Source organism: Pristiophorus japonicus, chromosome 4 (assembly GCF_044704955.1).
Source record: "Pristiophorus japonicus isolate sPriJap1 chromosome 4, sPriJap1.hap1, whole genome shotgun sequence".
NCBI classification, from domain to species: Eukaryota; Metazoa; Chordata; class Chondrichthyes; family Pristiophoridae; genus Pristiophorus; species Pristiophorus japonicus.
In genome coordinates this window covers 315,498,382-315,514,103 of record NC_091980.1, presented here as the reverse complement: position 1 = coordinate 315,514,103, position 15,722 = coordinate 315,498,382, and the positions used below count along the sequence as shown (strand labels likewise).

The 15,722-nt window shown below is 47.1% G+C and overlaps 1 protein-coding gene across 8 annotated transcripts in view; it reads left to right on the top strand.

Moving 5' to 3' along the window:
* Window positions 1–15,722, top strand: part of gstz1 (glutathione S-transferase zeta 1) — a 92,251-nt gene that overhangs the window by 24,684 nt on the left and 51,845 nt on the right. For 3 of the 8 annotated variants that reach the window (XR_011593160.1, XM_070879733.1, XM_070879728.1), the window contains exon 2: window positions 7,882–7,947. The exons of 2 other annotated variants lie outside the window; for them this stretch is intronic. Coding sequence is in view for 2 of the 6 variants with exons in the window: in XM_070879733.1 (XP_070735834.1) it covers window positions 7,882–7,947 (66 nt within the window). In the remaining 4 variants the exon portion in view is untranslated. Of the gene's footprint in view, window positions 1–7,469; window positions 7,684–7,881; window positions 7,948–15,722 lie in introns of those variants that run through there. 3 more of the 8 variants (XM_070879736.1, XM_070879731.1, XM_070879732.1) reach the window with 3 other exon arrangements.

Here is a 15,722-nt window from a genome sequence, read left to right as displayed (position 1 = left end):
TGTTACTTACTGATAAAAGAAAAAACTGCTTACCAATCACTTACCCCCTTGGCTGTGATGTCACCTTTCGATTTCTTTCTATTTCTTTTTTGCCTCCCTGCTGCAGCTGCACCGGCTGGTCTCTCCGACAATGCCGCTGCCGCTGGGCCTTTATAGGCCTCACCAACACTGCTCCCCGACTGCCTCTCCAATGGCACTGCTACCTCTTCACAAAATTCCATGAAGTTGGTCAAGCAAGACTTTCCCTTTTGAAATCCATGCTGACTATTCACTATTATATTTTTGGTTTTTTGATGTTCTTCTATTTTCTCCTACATAAGAACATAAGAAATAGGAGCAGGAGTAGGCTAAACGGCCCCTCGAGCCTGCTCCGCCATTTAATACGATCATGGCTGATCCGATCATGGACTCAGGTCCACTTCCCTGCCCGCTCCCCATAACCCCTTAATCCCTTATCGGTTAAGAAACTGTCCATCTCTGTTTTAAATTTATTCAATGTCCCAGCTTCCACAGCTCTTTGAGGCAGTGAATTCCACAGATTTACAACCCTCTGAGAGAAGAAATTTCTCCTCATCTCAGTTTTAAATGAGCGGCTTTTTATTCTAAGATTGTGCCCTCTCGTTCTAGTCTCCCTATCAGTGGAAGTATTCTTTCTGCATCCACCTTGTCAAGTCCCCTCATAATCTTATATGTTTCGATAAGATCACCTCTCGCTCTGAATTCCAATGAATAGAGGCCCAACCTCCTTGACCTTACCTCATAAGTCAACCCCCTCATCTCCAGAATCAACCTAGTCAACCGTCTCTGAACTGCCTCCAAAGCAAGTATATCCTTTCGTAAATATGGAAACCAACACCATTGGCCTTCCTGATCACTTGCTGTACCTGCATACTAACTATTGTATATGTAGCCACCTTGTAAATGACTCCACAAGGCAGGGGTATGGTACTCAAACTGTAGTCCTTTATTGCAGCTCCTAGAGTGAGGACACTAAGAGGTGAGCTCCCTTTTATACTGGATTACCTGCAGTGTGCAGGTGACCCTTAGGTCTCCAGCAGCAGCACCCTCTGGTGTATAGGTAAGGTGTGTACAGGGTGAAGGTACATTCAGTGTTACAGTACATCATAACATTGTAGGCATACGTGCATTACAACACTCCCCCCCCCTAAGCACTTTTCAAGTCCTTACTACCATGACCTGGGGAGGTGATCAGTGGTGGGCTGTGGGAGGTTGTGGTGAGGGTTGTGTGAGTGCCAGGTGTGATCCCTGTGTTTGAGGCTGGCCCTCATACAATTCCTCCCCTCACATACAGACCATGTGCGTGTCATTGTTGTGGGACCCCTCAGTGGGGGAGCCAGTGCAGCAGTGGGTGGGGTACAAACTCTGTAGAGTGGGTAAGTGTGTGGTGGTGGGCAGGGCCACAGGGCTGTGTGGGCTCCTTGTCCTCCATTTGTGAAGAAAATCTGGTCGTCCCAGGGTCCGCAAGGGAAGCTGGAGGGTACTGGCCTCTCGCTCCTGGTGTTGGCCCTGGTGGCCAGGGAGTGTAGGGCTGATCTGCGGCAGGTTGACCTTTCCTACAAGTCAACCCCCTCAGCTCCGGAATCAACATTGTCAACCTTCTCTGAACTGCCTCCAAAGCAAGTATATCCTTTCGTAAATATGGAAACCCTCAAAACTGTGCAGCTGGTAGCTGTGCTGCCCATTGATCGCTGTCTCTGCAGTGGGTCTGCTCCCACTATGTGTGTGAGCGCCCTTCCTGGGGCATCACATTTACACATAGAAACATAGAAAATAGGTGCAGGAGTAGGCTGAACATGCAACTTCAGTACCCCCTTCCTGCTTTCTCGCCATACCCCTTGATCCCCCTAGTAGTAAGGACTTCATCTAACTCCCTTTTGAATGTATTTAGTGAATTGGCCTCAACAACTTTCTGTGGTAGAGAATTCCACAGGTTCACCACTCTCTGGGTGAAGAAATTTCTCCTCATCTCGGTCCTAAATAGCTTACCCCTTATCCTTAGACTGTGACCCCTGCTTCTGGACTTTCCCAACATTGGGAACATTCTTCCTGCATCTAATCTGTCCAAACCCGTCACAATTTTAAACGTTTCTATGAGGTCCCCTCTCATTCTTCTGAACTCCAGTGAATACAAGCCCAGTTGATCCAGTCTTTCTTGATAGGTCAGTCCCACCATCCCGGGAATCAGTCTGGTGAACCTTCGCTGCACTCCCTCAATAGCAAGAATGTCCATCCTCAAGTTAGGAGACCAAAACTGTACACAATACTCCAGGTGTGGCCTCACCAAGGCCCTGTACAACTGTAGCAACACCTCCCTGCCACTGTACTCAAATCCCCTCGCTATGAAGGCCAACATGCCATTTGCTTTCTTAACCGCCTGCTGCACCTGCATGCCAACCTTCAATGACTGATGTACCATGACACCCAGGTCTCGTTGCATCTCCCCTTTTCCTAATCTGCCACCATTCAGATCGTAGTCTGTCTCTCTGTTTTTACCACCAAAGTGGATAACCTCACATTTATCCACATTATACTTCATCTGTCATGCATTTGCCCACTCACCTAACCTATCCAAGTCACTCTGCAGCCTCATAGCATCCTCCTCGCAGCTCACACTGCCACCCAACTTAACTGTCATCCGCAAATTTGAAGATACTACATTTAATCCCCTCGTCTAAATCATTAATGTACAGTGTAAACAGCTGGGGCCCCAGCACAGAACCTTGCGGTACCCCACTAGTCACAGCCTGCCATTCTGAAAAGTGCCCATTTACTCCTACTCTTTGCTTCCTGTCTGACAACCAGTTCTCAATCCACGTCAGCACACTACCCCCAATCCCATGTGCTTTAACTTTGCACATTAATCTCTTGTGTGGGACCTTGTCGAAAGCCTTCTGAAAGTCCAAATATACCACATCAACTGGTTCTCCCTTGTCCACTCAACTGGAAACATCCTCAAAAAATTCCAGAAGATTTGTCAAGCATGATTTCCCTTTCACAAATCCATGCTGACTTGGACCTATCATGTCACCTCTTTCCAAATGCTCTGCTATGACATCCTTAATAATTGATTCCATCATTTTACCCACTACCGATGTCAGGCTGACCGGTCTATAATTCCCTGCTTTCTCTCTCCCTCCTTTTTTAAAAAGCGGGGTTACATTGGCTACCCTCCACTCGATAGGAACTGATCCAGAGTCAATGGAATGTTGGAAAATGACTGTCAATGCATCCGCTATTTCCAAGGCCACCTCTTTAAGTACTCTGGGATGCAGTCCATCAGGCCCTCAATCGGCCTTCAATCCCATCAATTTCCCCAAAACAATTTCCCGACTAATAAAGATTTCCCTCAGTTCCTCCTCCTTACTAGACCCTCTGACCCCTTTTATATCCGGAAGGTTGTTTGTGTCCTCCTTAGTGAATACCGAACCAAAGTACTTGTTCAATTGGTCTGCCATTTCTTTGTTCCCCATTATGACTTCCCCTGATTCTGACTGCAGGGGACCTACGTTTGTCTTTACTAACCTTTTTCTCTTTACAAACCTATAGAAACTTTTGCAATCCATCTTAATGTTCCCTGCAAGCTTCTTCTTGTACTCCATTTTCCCTGCCCTAATCAAACCCTTTGTCCTCCTCTGCTGAGTTCTAAATTTCTCCCAGTCCCCGGGTTCGCTGCTATTTCTGGCCAATTTGTATGCCACTTCATTAGCTTTAATACTATCCCTGATTTCCCTTGATAGCCACGGTTGAGCTACCTTCCCTTTTTTATTTTTACGCCAGACAGGAATGTACAATTGTTGTAGTTCATCCATGCGGTCTCTAAATGTCTGCCATTGCCCAGCCACAGTCAACCCCTTAAGTATCATTCACCAATCTATCCTAACCAATTCACGCCCACATACCTTCAAAGTTACCCTTCTTTAAGTTCTGGACCATGGTCTCTGAATTAACTGTTTCATTCTCCATCCTAATGCAGAATTCCATTATATTATGGTCACTCTTCCCCAAGGGGCCTCGCACAACGAGATTGCTAATTAATCCTCTCTCATTACACAACACCCAGTCTAAGATGGCCTCCCCCCTAGTTGGTTCCTCGACATATTGGTCTAGAAAACCATCCCTTATGCAGTCCAGGAAATCCTCCTCCACCGTATTGCTTCCAGTTTGGTTAGCCCAATTTACGTGCATATTAAAGTCGCCCATGATAACTGCTGCACCTTTATTGCATGCACCCCTAATTTCCTGTTTGATGCCTCCCCAACATCACTACTACTGTTTGGAGGTCTGTACACAACTCCCACTAACGTTTTTTGCCCTTTGGTGTTCTGCAGCTCTACCCATATAGATTCCACATCATCCAAGCTAATGTCTTTCTAACTATTGCATTAATCTCCTCTTTAACCAGCAATGCTACCTCACCTCCTTTTCCTTTTATTCTGTCCTTCCTGAATGTTGAATACCCCTGGATGTTGAGTTCCCAGCCCTGATCATCCTGGAGCCACGTCTCCGTAATCCCAATCACATCATATTTGTTAACATCTATTTGCACAGTTAATTCATCCACCTTATTACGGATACTCCTTGCATTAAGACACAAAGCCTTCAGGCTTGTTTTTTTAACACCCTTTGTCCTTTTAGAATTTTGCTGTACAGTGGCCCTTTTTGTTCTTTTTCTTGGGTTTCTCTGCCCTCCTCTTTTCCTTATCTCCTTTCTGTCTTTTGTTCCAAAAGTCCAGGCTACATGGTCAGGTAGCCCGCTGGACCTGGGGGAGTCCCACAGGGGGATTCCTCTGGCATTTACATTGTCCCTGTAGAACCCGGTGTCCTTTAACAGTCTACTCCTTGTATACATAGAAACATAGAAAATAGGTGCAGGAGCAGGCCATTCAGCCCTTCTAGCCTGCACCGCCATTCAATGAGTTCATGGCTGAACATGAAACTTCAGTACCCCCTTCCTGCTTTCACGCCATACCCCTTGATCCCCCGAGTAGTAAGGACTTCATCTAACTCCCTTTTGAATATATTTAGTGAATTGGCCTCAACTACTTCCTGTGGTAGAGAATTCCACAGGTTCACCACTCTCTGGGTGAAGAAGTTTCGCCTTATCTCGGTCCTAAATGGCTTACCCCTTATCCTTAGACTGTGACTCCTGGTTCTGGACTTCCTGCATCCAACCTGTCCAAACCCGTCAGAATTTTAAACGTTTCTATGAGGTCCCCTCTCACTCTTCTGAACTCCAGTGAATACAAGCCCAGTTGATCCAGTCTTTCTTGATAGGTCAGTCCCACCATCCCGGGAATCAGTCTGGTGAATCTTCGCTGCACTCCCTCAATAGCAAGAATGTCCTTCCTCAAGTTAGGAGACCAAAACTGTACACAATACTCCAGGTGTGGCCTCACCAAGGCCCTGTACAACTGTAGCAACACCTCCCTGCCCCTGTACTCAAATCCCCTCGCTATGAAGGCCAACATGCCATTTGCTTTCTTAACCGCCTGCTGTACCTGCATGCCAACCTTCAATGACTGATGTACCATGACACCCAGGTCTCGTTGCACCTTCCCTTTTCCTAATCTGTCACCATTCAGATAATAGTCTGTCTCTCTGTTTTTACCACCAAAGTGGATAACCTCACTTTTATCCACATTATACTTCATCTGCCACGCATTTGCCCACTCACCTAACCTATCCAAGTCACTCTGTAGCCTCATAGCATCCTCCTCGCAGCTCACACTGCCACCCAACTTAGTGTCATCCGCAAATTTGGAGATACTACATTTAATCCCCTCGTCTAAATCATTAATGTACAATGTAAACAGCTGGAGCCCCAGCACAGAACCCTGCGGTACCCCACTAGTCACTGCCTGCCATTCCGAAAAGTACCCATTTACTCCTACTCTTTGCTTCCTGTCTGACAACCAGTTCTCAATCCACGTCAGCACACTACCCCCAATCCCATGTGCTTTAACTTTGCACATTAATCTCCTGTGTGGGACCTTGTCGAAAGCCTTCTGAAAGTCCAAATATACCACATCAACTGGTACTCCTTTGTCCACTTTATTGGAAACATCCTCAAAAAATTCCAGAAGATTTGTCAAGCATGATCTCCCTTTCACAAATCCATGCTGACTTGGACCTATCATGTCACCATTTTCCAAATGCGCTGCTATGACATCCTTAATAATTGATTCCATCATTTTACCCACTACTGAGGTCAGGCTGACCGGTCTATAATTCCCTGCTTTCTCTCTCCCTCCTTTTTTAAAAAGTGGGGTTACATTGGCTACCCTCCACTCGATAGGAACTGATCCAGAGTCAATAGAATGTTGGAAAATGACTGTCAATGCATCCGCTATTTCCAAGGCCACCTCCTTAAGTACTCTGGGATGCAGTCCATCAGGCCCTGGGGATTTATCGGCCTTCAATCCCATCAATTTCCCCAACACAATTTCCCGACTAATCAAGATTGCCCTCCACTTTTCCTCATCTCCTTTCTGTCTTTTGCTTTTGCCTCATTTTTGTCTCCCTCTGTCTCCCTGCATAGGTTCCCATCCCCCTGCAATATTAGTTTAACTCCTCCCCAACAGCACCAGCAAACACTCCCCCTAGGACATTGGTTCCGGATCTGCCCAGGTGCAGACCGTCCGGTTTGTACTGGTCCCACCTCCCCCAGAACCGATTCCAATGCCCCAAGAATTTGAATCCCTCCCTGCTGCACCACTGCTCAAGCCATGTATTCATCTGCGCTATCCTGCGATTCCTACTCTGACTAGCACGTAGCACTGGTAGCAATCCCGAGATTACTACTTTTGAGGTCCTACTTTTTAATTTAGCTCCTAGCTCCTTAAATTCTTTTCGTAGGACCTCATCCCTTTTTTTACCTATGTCGTTGGTACCAATGTGCACCACGACAACTGGCTGTTCTCCCTCCCATTTCAGAATGTCCTGCACCCGCTCCGAGACATCCTTGACCCTTGCACCAGGGAGGCAACATACCATCCTGGAGTCTCGGTTGCGTCCGCAGAAACGCCTATCTATCTATACGTAACACATTGGCTCCGATCAGATATAGCCGAGTCTACATTGTTAACTCTCTTTACATTGTTAATTACAGCATTTACATCACTTTCTTATAACTCGGTCTCTCCATACATGGTTACATTTGTCATTTTAAAATTCCTATCATCATCATTAGGCATTACAAACTTGTTTTTAACTTTACTTACACAAGCATTCATTTCATTTTTCTCATCAGTTACTCCGGCATCACAATTCCACTACTTTATCATACCTGCATTCGCAAACTGCATTTTTAACTTTTAAAGTCCTTGTCATCTTTAGATTAAAACTGTCCCTTTGAATTCTTTGGGTGACCGGTCTCCTTTAAGGGGGCCTTCCAATCCGGTTTGCCATTCGCTGCCACTTGTCGCTCCTCCAACGCTGCCCCTCGTGGTCTGGTCGCGGCCATTTTGATTTTAGGTTCTTCTCATTGCTGGAGCCCAGAGGCCGTCATCACTTCGACCGACTTGGACCTGCTTCATCCAACTTCTTCCCAGCAGCACTGGACCATCGCTGGCAACAATCCACAGGGGGAGTTTGTTCATCACGCCGCCTTGGGAGACCTGGACGTCCACACTGCTAATGATTGGGATTTTGCCTTTGGTGTAGGTGAGCAGCTTCACTTGGACAGGAGACAGTTTTTGTCGTTTGGCGGGATTGATCCAAAGTTTTTCAACGGTCATTTGGCTCATCAAAGACTGGCTTGCCCTTGTGTAGCATCAAAACTGGAACTCCAGTGATGTCTACTTCCATCTTCCACGGGGGACTTTCGGTGGAGCAGGTATAAATTCCATACTCTTCTTCTAGGGGTTGAGCAGCTTCGTCTTCATCTGTGTCGGAGCCTGGGTGATCAGTCAACTCTTCAGCGACGCAGTGAGTAAAGCTTTTTCTGTGCATTCTCTGAAGGTGCCCTTTCTCTTTGCAGATATAGTCTTTGTAGTGGCACTGGTGGGCCCTGTGGTTTCCTCCACCGTGCCAGCATGGGGCTAACCGGTTTGCCCCATGTGGCGAACTCAGGGTTGCGGGACTCGGGGCAGCCTTCCTGCTTTTAGAAGTAGCCATTCTTTTTCTTCTTCTTCATCAGTAGGTAACCTTTAGCATTGTTGTTGCCAAATTAAGTTAATCTAAGGGTTAAGTCATGGCAGGAGAGCTCGGACACATGTCATGCTCCTCCTGTGCTATGTGGGAAGTCAGGGATGCTTCCAGTGTCCCTGACGACTACATGTACGGGAAGTGTATCTGGCTGCAGCACCTGACAGACCGCATTGCAGAACTGGAGCTGCGGGTGGATTTACTCTGGCGCATCCGCGATGCTGAGGATGTCGTGAATAGCACGTTTAGTGAGTTGGTCTTACCGCAGGTAAAGGTTACACAGCCAGATAGGGGATGGGTGACCAACAGGAAGAGCAGTGGGTCCCCTGCGGTCATCCCCCTGCAAAACAGATACACCGCTTTGGATACTGTTGAGGGGGATGACTCATCAAGGGAGAGCAGCAGCAGCCAAGTTCATGGCACCGTGGCTGGCTCTGCTGCACAGGAGGGCAGGAAAAAGAGTGGGAGAGCTTTAGTGGTAGGGAATTCTATTGTAAGGGGAATAGATAGACGTTTCTGCGGCCGCAACCGAGACTCCAGGATGGTATGTTGCGTCCCTGGTGCAAGGGTCAAGGATGACTCGGAGCGGCTGCAGGGCATTTTAGAAAGGGAGGGTGAACAGACAGTTGTCGTGGTGCATATAGGTACAACGAAATAGGTAAAAAACGGGATGAGGTCCTACAAGCTGAATTTAGGGAGCTGGGAGTTAAATTAAAAAGTAGGACCTCAAAATTAGTAATCTCGGGATTGCTACCAGTGCCACGTGCTAGTCAGAGTAGGAATCACAGGATAGCTCAGATGAATACGTGGCTGAGCAGTGGTGCAGCAGGGAGGGATTCAAATTCCTGGGACATTGGAACCGGTTCTGGGGGAGGTGGGACCAGTACAAACCGGACGGTCTGCACCTGGGCAGGACCAGAACCAATGCCCATGGAGGTAGTGTTTGCTAGTGCTGTTGGGGAGGAGTTAAACTAATATGGCAGGGGGTTGGGAACCTATGCAGGGAGACAGAGGGAAGTAGAATGCGTGCAGAAGCAAAAGATAGAAAGAAGAAAAGTAAAAGTTGTGGGCAGAGAAACCCAAGGTAAAAAGCAAAAAGGGCCACATTACAGCAAAATTCTAAAGGGGCAAAGTGTGTTAAAAAGACAAGCCTGAAGGCTTTGTGCCTCAATGCGAGGAGTATTCTTAATAAGATGGACGAAATAACTGCGCAGGCAGCAATTAACGAATATGATATATTTGGCATCACGGAGACATGGCTGCAGGGTGACCAAGGCTGGGAATTCAACATCCAGGGGTATTCAACATTCAGGAAGGATAGACAGAAAGGAAAAGGAGGTAGCGTTGCTGGTTAAAGAGGAAATTAATGCAATAGTAAGGAAGGACATTAGCTTGGAGGATATGGAATCTGTATGGGTGGAGCTGCAGAATACCAAAGGGCAGAAAACGCTAGTGGGAGTTGTGTACAGACCACCAAACAGTAGTAATGAATTTGTGGACAGCATCAAACAAGAAATTAAGGATGCGTGCAATAAAGGTACAGCAGTTATCATGGGTGACTTTAATCGACATAATAGATTGGGCTAACCAAACTGGTAGCAATACGGTGGAGGAGGATTTCCTGGAGTGTATTAGGGATGGTTTTCTAGACCAATATGTCGAGGAACCAATTAGAGGGCTGGCCATCCTAGACTGGGTGATGTGTAATGAGAAAGGGCTAATGAGCAATCTTGTTGTGCGAGGCCCCTTCGGGAAGAGTGACCATAATATGGTAGAATTCTTTATTAAGATGGAGAGTGACACAGTTAATTCAGAGACTAGGGTCCTGAACTTAAGGAAAGGTAACTTCGATGGTATGAGGCGTGAATTGGCTAGAATGAACTGACGAATGATACTTAAAGGGTTGACGGTGGATAGGCAATGGCAAACATTTAAAGATCACATGGATGAACTTCAACAATTGTACATCCCTGTCTGGAGTAAAAATAAAACATGGAAAATGGCTTAACCGTGGTTAACAGGGGAAATTAAGGATAGTGTTAAATCCAAGGAAGAGGCATATAAATTGGCCAGAAAAAGCAGCAAACCTGAGGACTGTGAGAAATTTAGAATTCAGCAGAGGAGGACAAAGGGTTTAATTAGGAGAGGGAAAATAGAGTATGAGAGGAAGCTTGCTGGGAACATAAAAACTGACTGCAAAAGCTTTAATAGATATGTGAAGAGAAAAAGATTAGTGAAGATAAATGTAGGTCCCTTGCAGTCAGAATTAGGTGAATTTATAATGGGGAACAAAGAAATGGCAGACCAGTTGAACAAATACTTTGGTTCTGTCTTCACGAAGGAAGACACAAATAATCTTCCGGAAATACTAGGTGACCGAGGGTCTAGTGAAAAGGAGGAACTGAAGGAAATCCTTATTAGGCGGGAAATTGCGTTAGGGAAATTGATGGGATTGAAGGCCGATAAATCCCCGGGGCCTGATATTCTGCATCCCAGAGTACTTAAGGAAGTGGCCCTAGAAATAGTGGTTGCATTGGTGGTCATTTTCCAACAGTCTCTCGACTCTGGATCTGTTCTTATGGACTGGAGGGTAGTTAATATAACACCACTTTTAAAAAAAGGAGGGAGAGAGAAAACGGGTAATTATTGACCGGTTAGCCTGACATCCAGCAGTCTGTGCGGCCTCTGGCCTGAGAGCACCATCGGAGCAGGCCAGGGACCGGAAGGAGCAGTGTGGCGGCAGACCACTCCAGGGAGCAGCACGTGCTAGAGCAGGAGAGCAACGGCAGTGATAAGGGACGTCACCAAGGTCCAGGTCGGTGATTGGAGCGTGGGCAGGTACTGCAAGAGCAGCGAGGTCGGGGTGCAGGAGCGGCGAGGTCGGGGTGGTGAGCGGCAACAGATGGGGCTCAGGAGAGGCGCAAGTTCGGGACCCAGAAGAGGCGAGTGCCCAGGGGCAGCACGGGCCAGCCCACACTTCGATATGTGTGCACACTAGGTCCGTGCAGCAGAGCTGGTCTCCAGTCGTCTTGGTTAATCCTTGCTACTGCACCAAGAACTAGCTCTGTCAAGCCCGTGTGGTGGCTGGTGTGCAACGGTCACCACACGTTAAAAAAAAAAATCCAAGCACAGGCATCTTCCACCCTTCAAGATTTAGTTTGGACCTCGAATTTTAGGTCCATCATTGAAACACCTGTGAACTTTTTGACATGGAAGCAAGTCATCCTCGATTTGAGGGACTGCCTCTGATGATGATGAATGGGGAAAATGTTGGAATCAATTATTAGAGATAAAATAGCAGCGCATTTGGAAAGCAGTGACAGGATTGGTCCAAGTCATCATGGATTTATGAAAGGGAAATCATGCTTGACGAATCTTCTGGAATTTTTTGAGGATGTAACTAGTAGAGTGGACAAGGGAGAACCAGTGGATGTGGTGTATTTGGACTTTCAAAAGGCTTTTGACAAGGTCCCACACAAGAGATTGGTTTGCAAAATTAAAGCACATGGTATTGGGGTAATGTACTGACGTGGATAGAGAACTGGTTGGCAGACAGGAAGCAGAGAGTCGGGATAAACGGGTCCTTTTCAGAATGGCAGGCAGTGACTAGTGGGGTGCCGCAGGGCTCAGTGCTGGGACCCCAGCTATTTACAATATACATCAATGATTTAGATGAAGGAATTGAGTGTAATATCTCCAAGTTTGCAGATGATACTAAGCTGGGTGGCAGTGTGAGCTGTGAGGGGGAGGCTAAGAGGCTGCAGGGTGAATTGGACAGAATAGGTGACTGGGCAAATGCATGGCAGATGCAGTATAATGTGGATAAATGTGAGGTTATCCACTTTGGGGGCAAATACATGAAGGCAGAATATTATCTGGATGGCGGCAGATTAGGAAAAGGGGAGGTGCAACAAGACCTGGGTGTTATGGTACATCAGTCATTGAAAGTTGGCATGCAGGCACAGCAGGCGGTGAAGAAGGCAAATGGCATGTTGGCCTTCATAGCTAGGGGATTTGAGTATCGGAGCAGGGAGGTCTTACTGCAGTTGTACAGGGCCTTGGTGAGGCCTCACCTGGAATATTGTGTTCAGTTTTGGTCTCCTAATCTGAGGAAGGACGTTCTTGCTATTGAGGGAGTGCAGCGAAGATTCACCAGACTGATTCCTGGGTTGGCAGGACTGACGTATGTGGAGAGACTGGATCGACTGGGTCTTTATTCACTGGAGTTTAGAAGGATGAGAGGGGATCTCATAGAAACATATAAAATTCTGACGGGACTGGACAGGTTAGATGCAGGAAAAATGATCCTGATGTTGGGGAAGTCCAGATCCATGGGACACAGTCTAAGGATAAGGGGTAATCCATTTACTTCTTCACTCGGAGAGTTGTTAACCTGTGGAATTCCCTGCCTCAGAGAGTTGTTGATGCCAGTTCATTGGATATATTCAAGAGAGAGTTAGATATGGCCCTTACAGCTAAAGGGATCAAGGGGTATAGAGAGAAAGCAGGAAAGGGGTACTGAGGTGAATGATCAGCCATGATATTGAATGGTGGTGCAGGCTCGAAGGGCCGAATGGCCTAATCCTGCACCTATTTTCTATGTTTCTATGTCAAGAGGGGGTGATAGTTGTATTGTGTTCCTAACACAGATGAGACTGCACACAGGGAGGTTAAAGTAACAGTGACCTCAGTCTTTAATAAGACACTCCAGAGTGAGGAACAGGCCTTAGGGGGCCGGCTTATATACAGTGTTCCCAAGGAATGCTGGGATCCCCTGGGACTTCAGGGGATGAGCTCCCTGGTGGCGGAACATGGGAGTGCATGCTTTACAGATACACAACATCACTCCCACCCCCCGCCCCCCCCCCCCCAAAAGTCAAAGTGAAAACTATTTACAAGGTGAGGCGGTCGGGAGCCTTTCTTTCCCTGGTGGACCGCCTCGGTACAAATGTCTGTTCTGGTGTGTTGGCTGTGTCCTCGCTGGGCTGGCGTGTTGTTGGCCCTGCAGGGCTGCTGGGTGAGCCTGGCCTTGCTGGGCTGTTGGGTGTGATGGGTTCGATTTCCTGGTCCGGTGTGGTGTCGTTGATCCTTTGGGTGTGTGTTGTGGGCGCGAAAAAGGTGGTGTCTGCTGTGGGTTGTTCAGGGCAGTCTGTGAACCGCAGCCTCGTTTGGTCCAGGTGCTTTCTGCAAATTTGTCCATTGTCTAGTTTGACTACAAACACCCTACTCCTTTCTTTAGCTATCACCGTGCCCACGATCCACTTGGGACCATGTCCATAGTTTAGCACATACACAGGGTCATTCAAATCAATTTCCCGTGACCATCGTTTACATTTTGTTGCTGCCGCCTGCTCTCTACCTGATCATGCAGGTTGGGATGAGCCAGCGAGAGTCTGGTTTTAAGTGTCCTTTTCATGAGTAGCTCAGCCGGGGGCACCCCTGTGAGCGAGTGGGGTCTCGTGCGGTAGCTGAGCAGTACTCGGGACAGGCGGGTTTGGAGTGAGCCTTCTCTGACTCGTTTAAGGCTCTGTTTGATTGTTTGTACTGCCCGCTCTGCCTGCCCGTTGGAGGCTGGTTTAACCGGGGCCGAGGTGACATGTTTGATCCCATTGCGGGTCATGAATTCTTTAAACTCGGCACTGGTGAAACATGGCCCGTTGTCACTGACCAGTATGTCAGGCAGGCCGTGGGTGGCAAACATGGCCCTCAGGCTTTCAATGGTGGTGGTGGCGGTGCTTCCCGACATTATTTCACATTCAATCCATTTTGAAAAAGCATCCACCACCACCAGGAACATTTTACCGAGAAACGGGCCTGCATAAGAATATAAGAACATAAGAATTAGGAACAGGAGTAGGCCATCTAGACCCTCGAGCCTGCTCCGCCATTCAACAAGATCATGGCTGATCTGGCCGTGGACTCAGCTTCACTTACCCGCCCTCTCCCCATAACCCTTAATTCCCTCATTAGTTAAAAATCTATCGATCTGTGACTTGAATACATTCAATGAGCTAGCCTCAGCTGCTTCCTTGGGCAGAGAATTCCACAGATTCACAACCCTCTGGGAGAAGAAATTCCGTCTCAACTCGGTTTTAAATTGGCTCCCCCGTATTTTGAGGCTGTGCCCCCTAGTTCTAGTCTCCCCGACCAGTGGAAACAACCTCTCTGCCTCTATCTTGTCTATCCCTTTCATTATTTTAAATGTTTCTATAAGATCACCCATCATCCTTCTGAACTCCAACGAGTAAAGACCCAGTCTACTCAATCTATCATCATAAGGTAACCCCCTCATCTCAGGAATCAGCCTAGTGAATCGTCTCTGTACCCTGTCCAAAGCTAGTATATCCTTCCTTAAGTAAGGTGACCACAACTGCACGCAGTACTCCAGGTGCGGCCTCACCAATATCCTATACAGTTGCAGCAGGACCTCCCTGCTTTTGTACTCCATCCCTCTCGCAATGAAGGCCAACATTCCATTCGCCTTCCTGATTACCTGCTGCACCTGCAAACTTTTTGAGATTCATGCACAAGGACCCCCAGGTCCCTCTGCACCTCAGCATGTTGTAATTTTTCCCATTCAAATAATATTCCCTTTTACTGTTTTTTTTCCCCCCCCAAGGTGGATGACCTCACACTTTCCGACATTGTATTCCATCTGTCAAACCTTAGCCCATTCGCTTAACCTATCTAAATCTCTTTGCAGCCTCTCTGTGTCCTCTACACAACCCGCTTTCCCACTAATCTTTGTGTCATCTGCAAATTTTGTTACACTACACTCTGTCCCCTCTTCCAGGTCATCTATGTATATTGTGAACAGTTGTGGTCCCAGCACCGATCCCTGTGGCACACCACTAACCACCGATTCCCAACCAGAAAAGGACCCATTTATCCCGACTCTCTGCTTTCTGTTAGCCAGACAATTCTCTATCCATGCTAATACATTTCCTCTGTCTCCACGTACCTTTATCTTCTGCAGTAACCTTTTGTGTGGCACCTTATCGAATGCCTTTTGGAAATCTAAATACACCACATCCATCAGTACACCTCTATCCACCATGCTCGTTATATCCTCAAAGAATTCCAGTAAATTAGTTAAACATGATTTCCCCTTCATGAATCCATGCTGCGTCTGCTTGATTGCACTATTCCTATCTAGATGTCCTGCTATTTCTTCCTTAATGATAGTTTCAAGCATTTTCCCTATTACAGATGTTAAGCTAACCGGCCTATAGTTACCTGCCTTTTGTCTGCCCCCTTTTTTAAACAGGCGTTACATTAGCTGCTTTCCAATCCGCTGGTACCTCCCCAGAGTCCAGAGAATTTTGGTAGATTATAACGAAGGCATCTGCTATAACTTCCGCCCTGGGATGCATTTCATCAGGACCAGGGGACTTGTTTACCTTGAGTCCCATTAGCCTGTCCAGCACTACCCCCCCTAGTGATAGTGATTGTCTCAAGGTGCTCCCTTCCCACATTCCTGTGACCAGCAATTTTTGGCATGGTTTTTGTGTCTTCCACTGTGAAGACCGAAGCAAAATAATTGTTTAAGGTCTCAG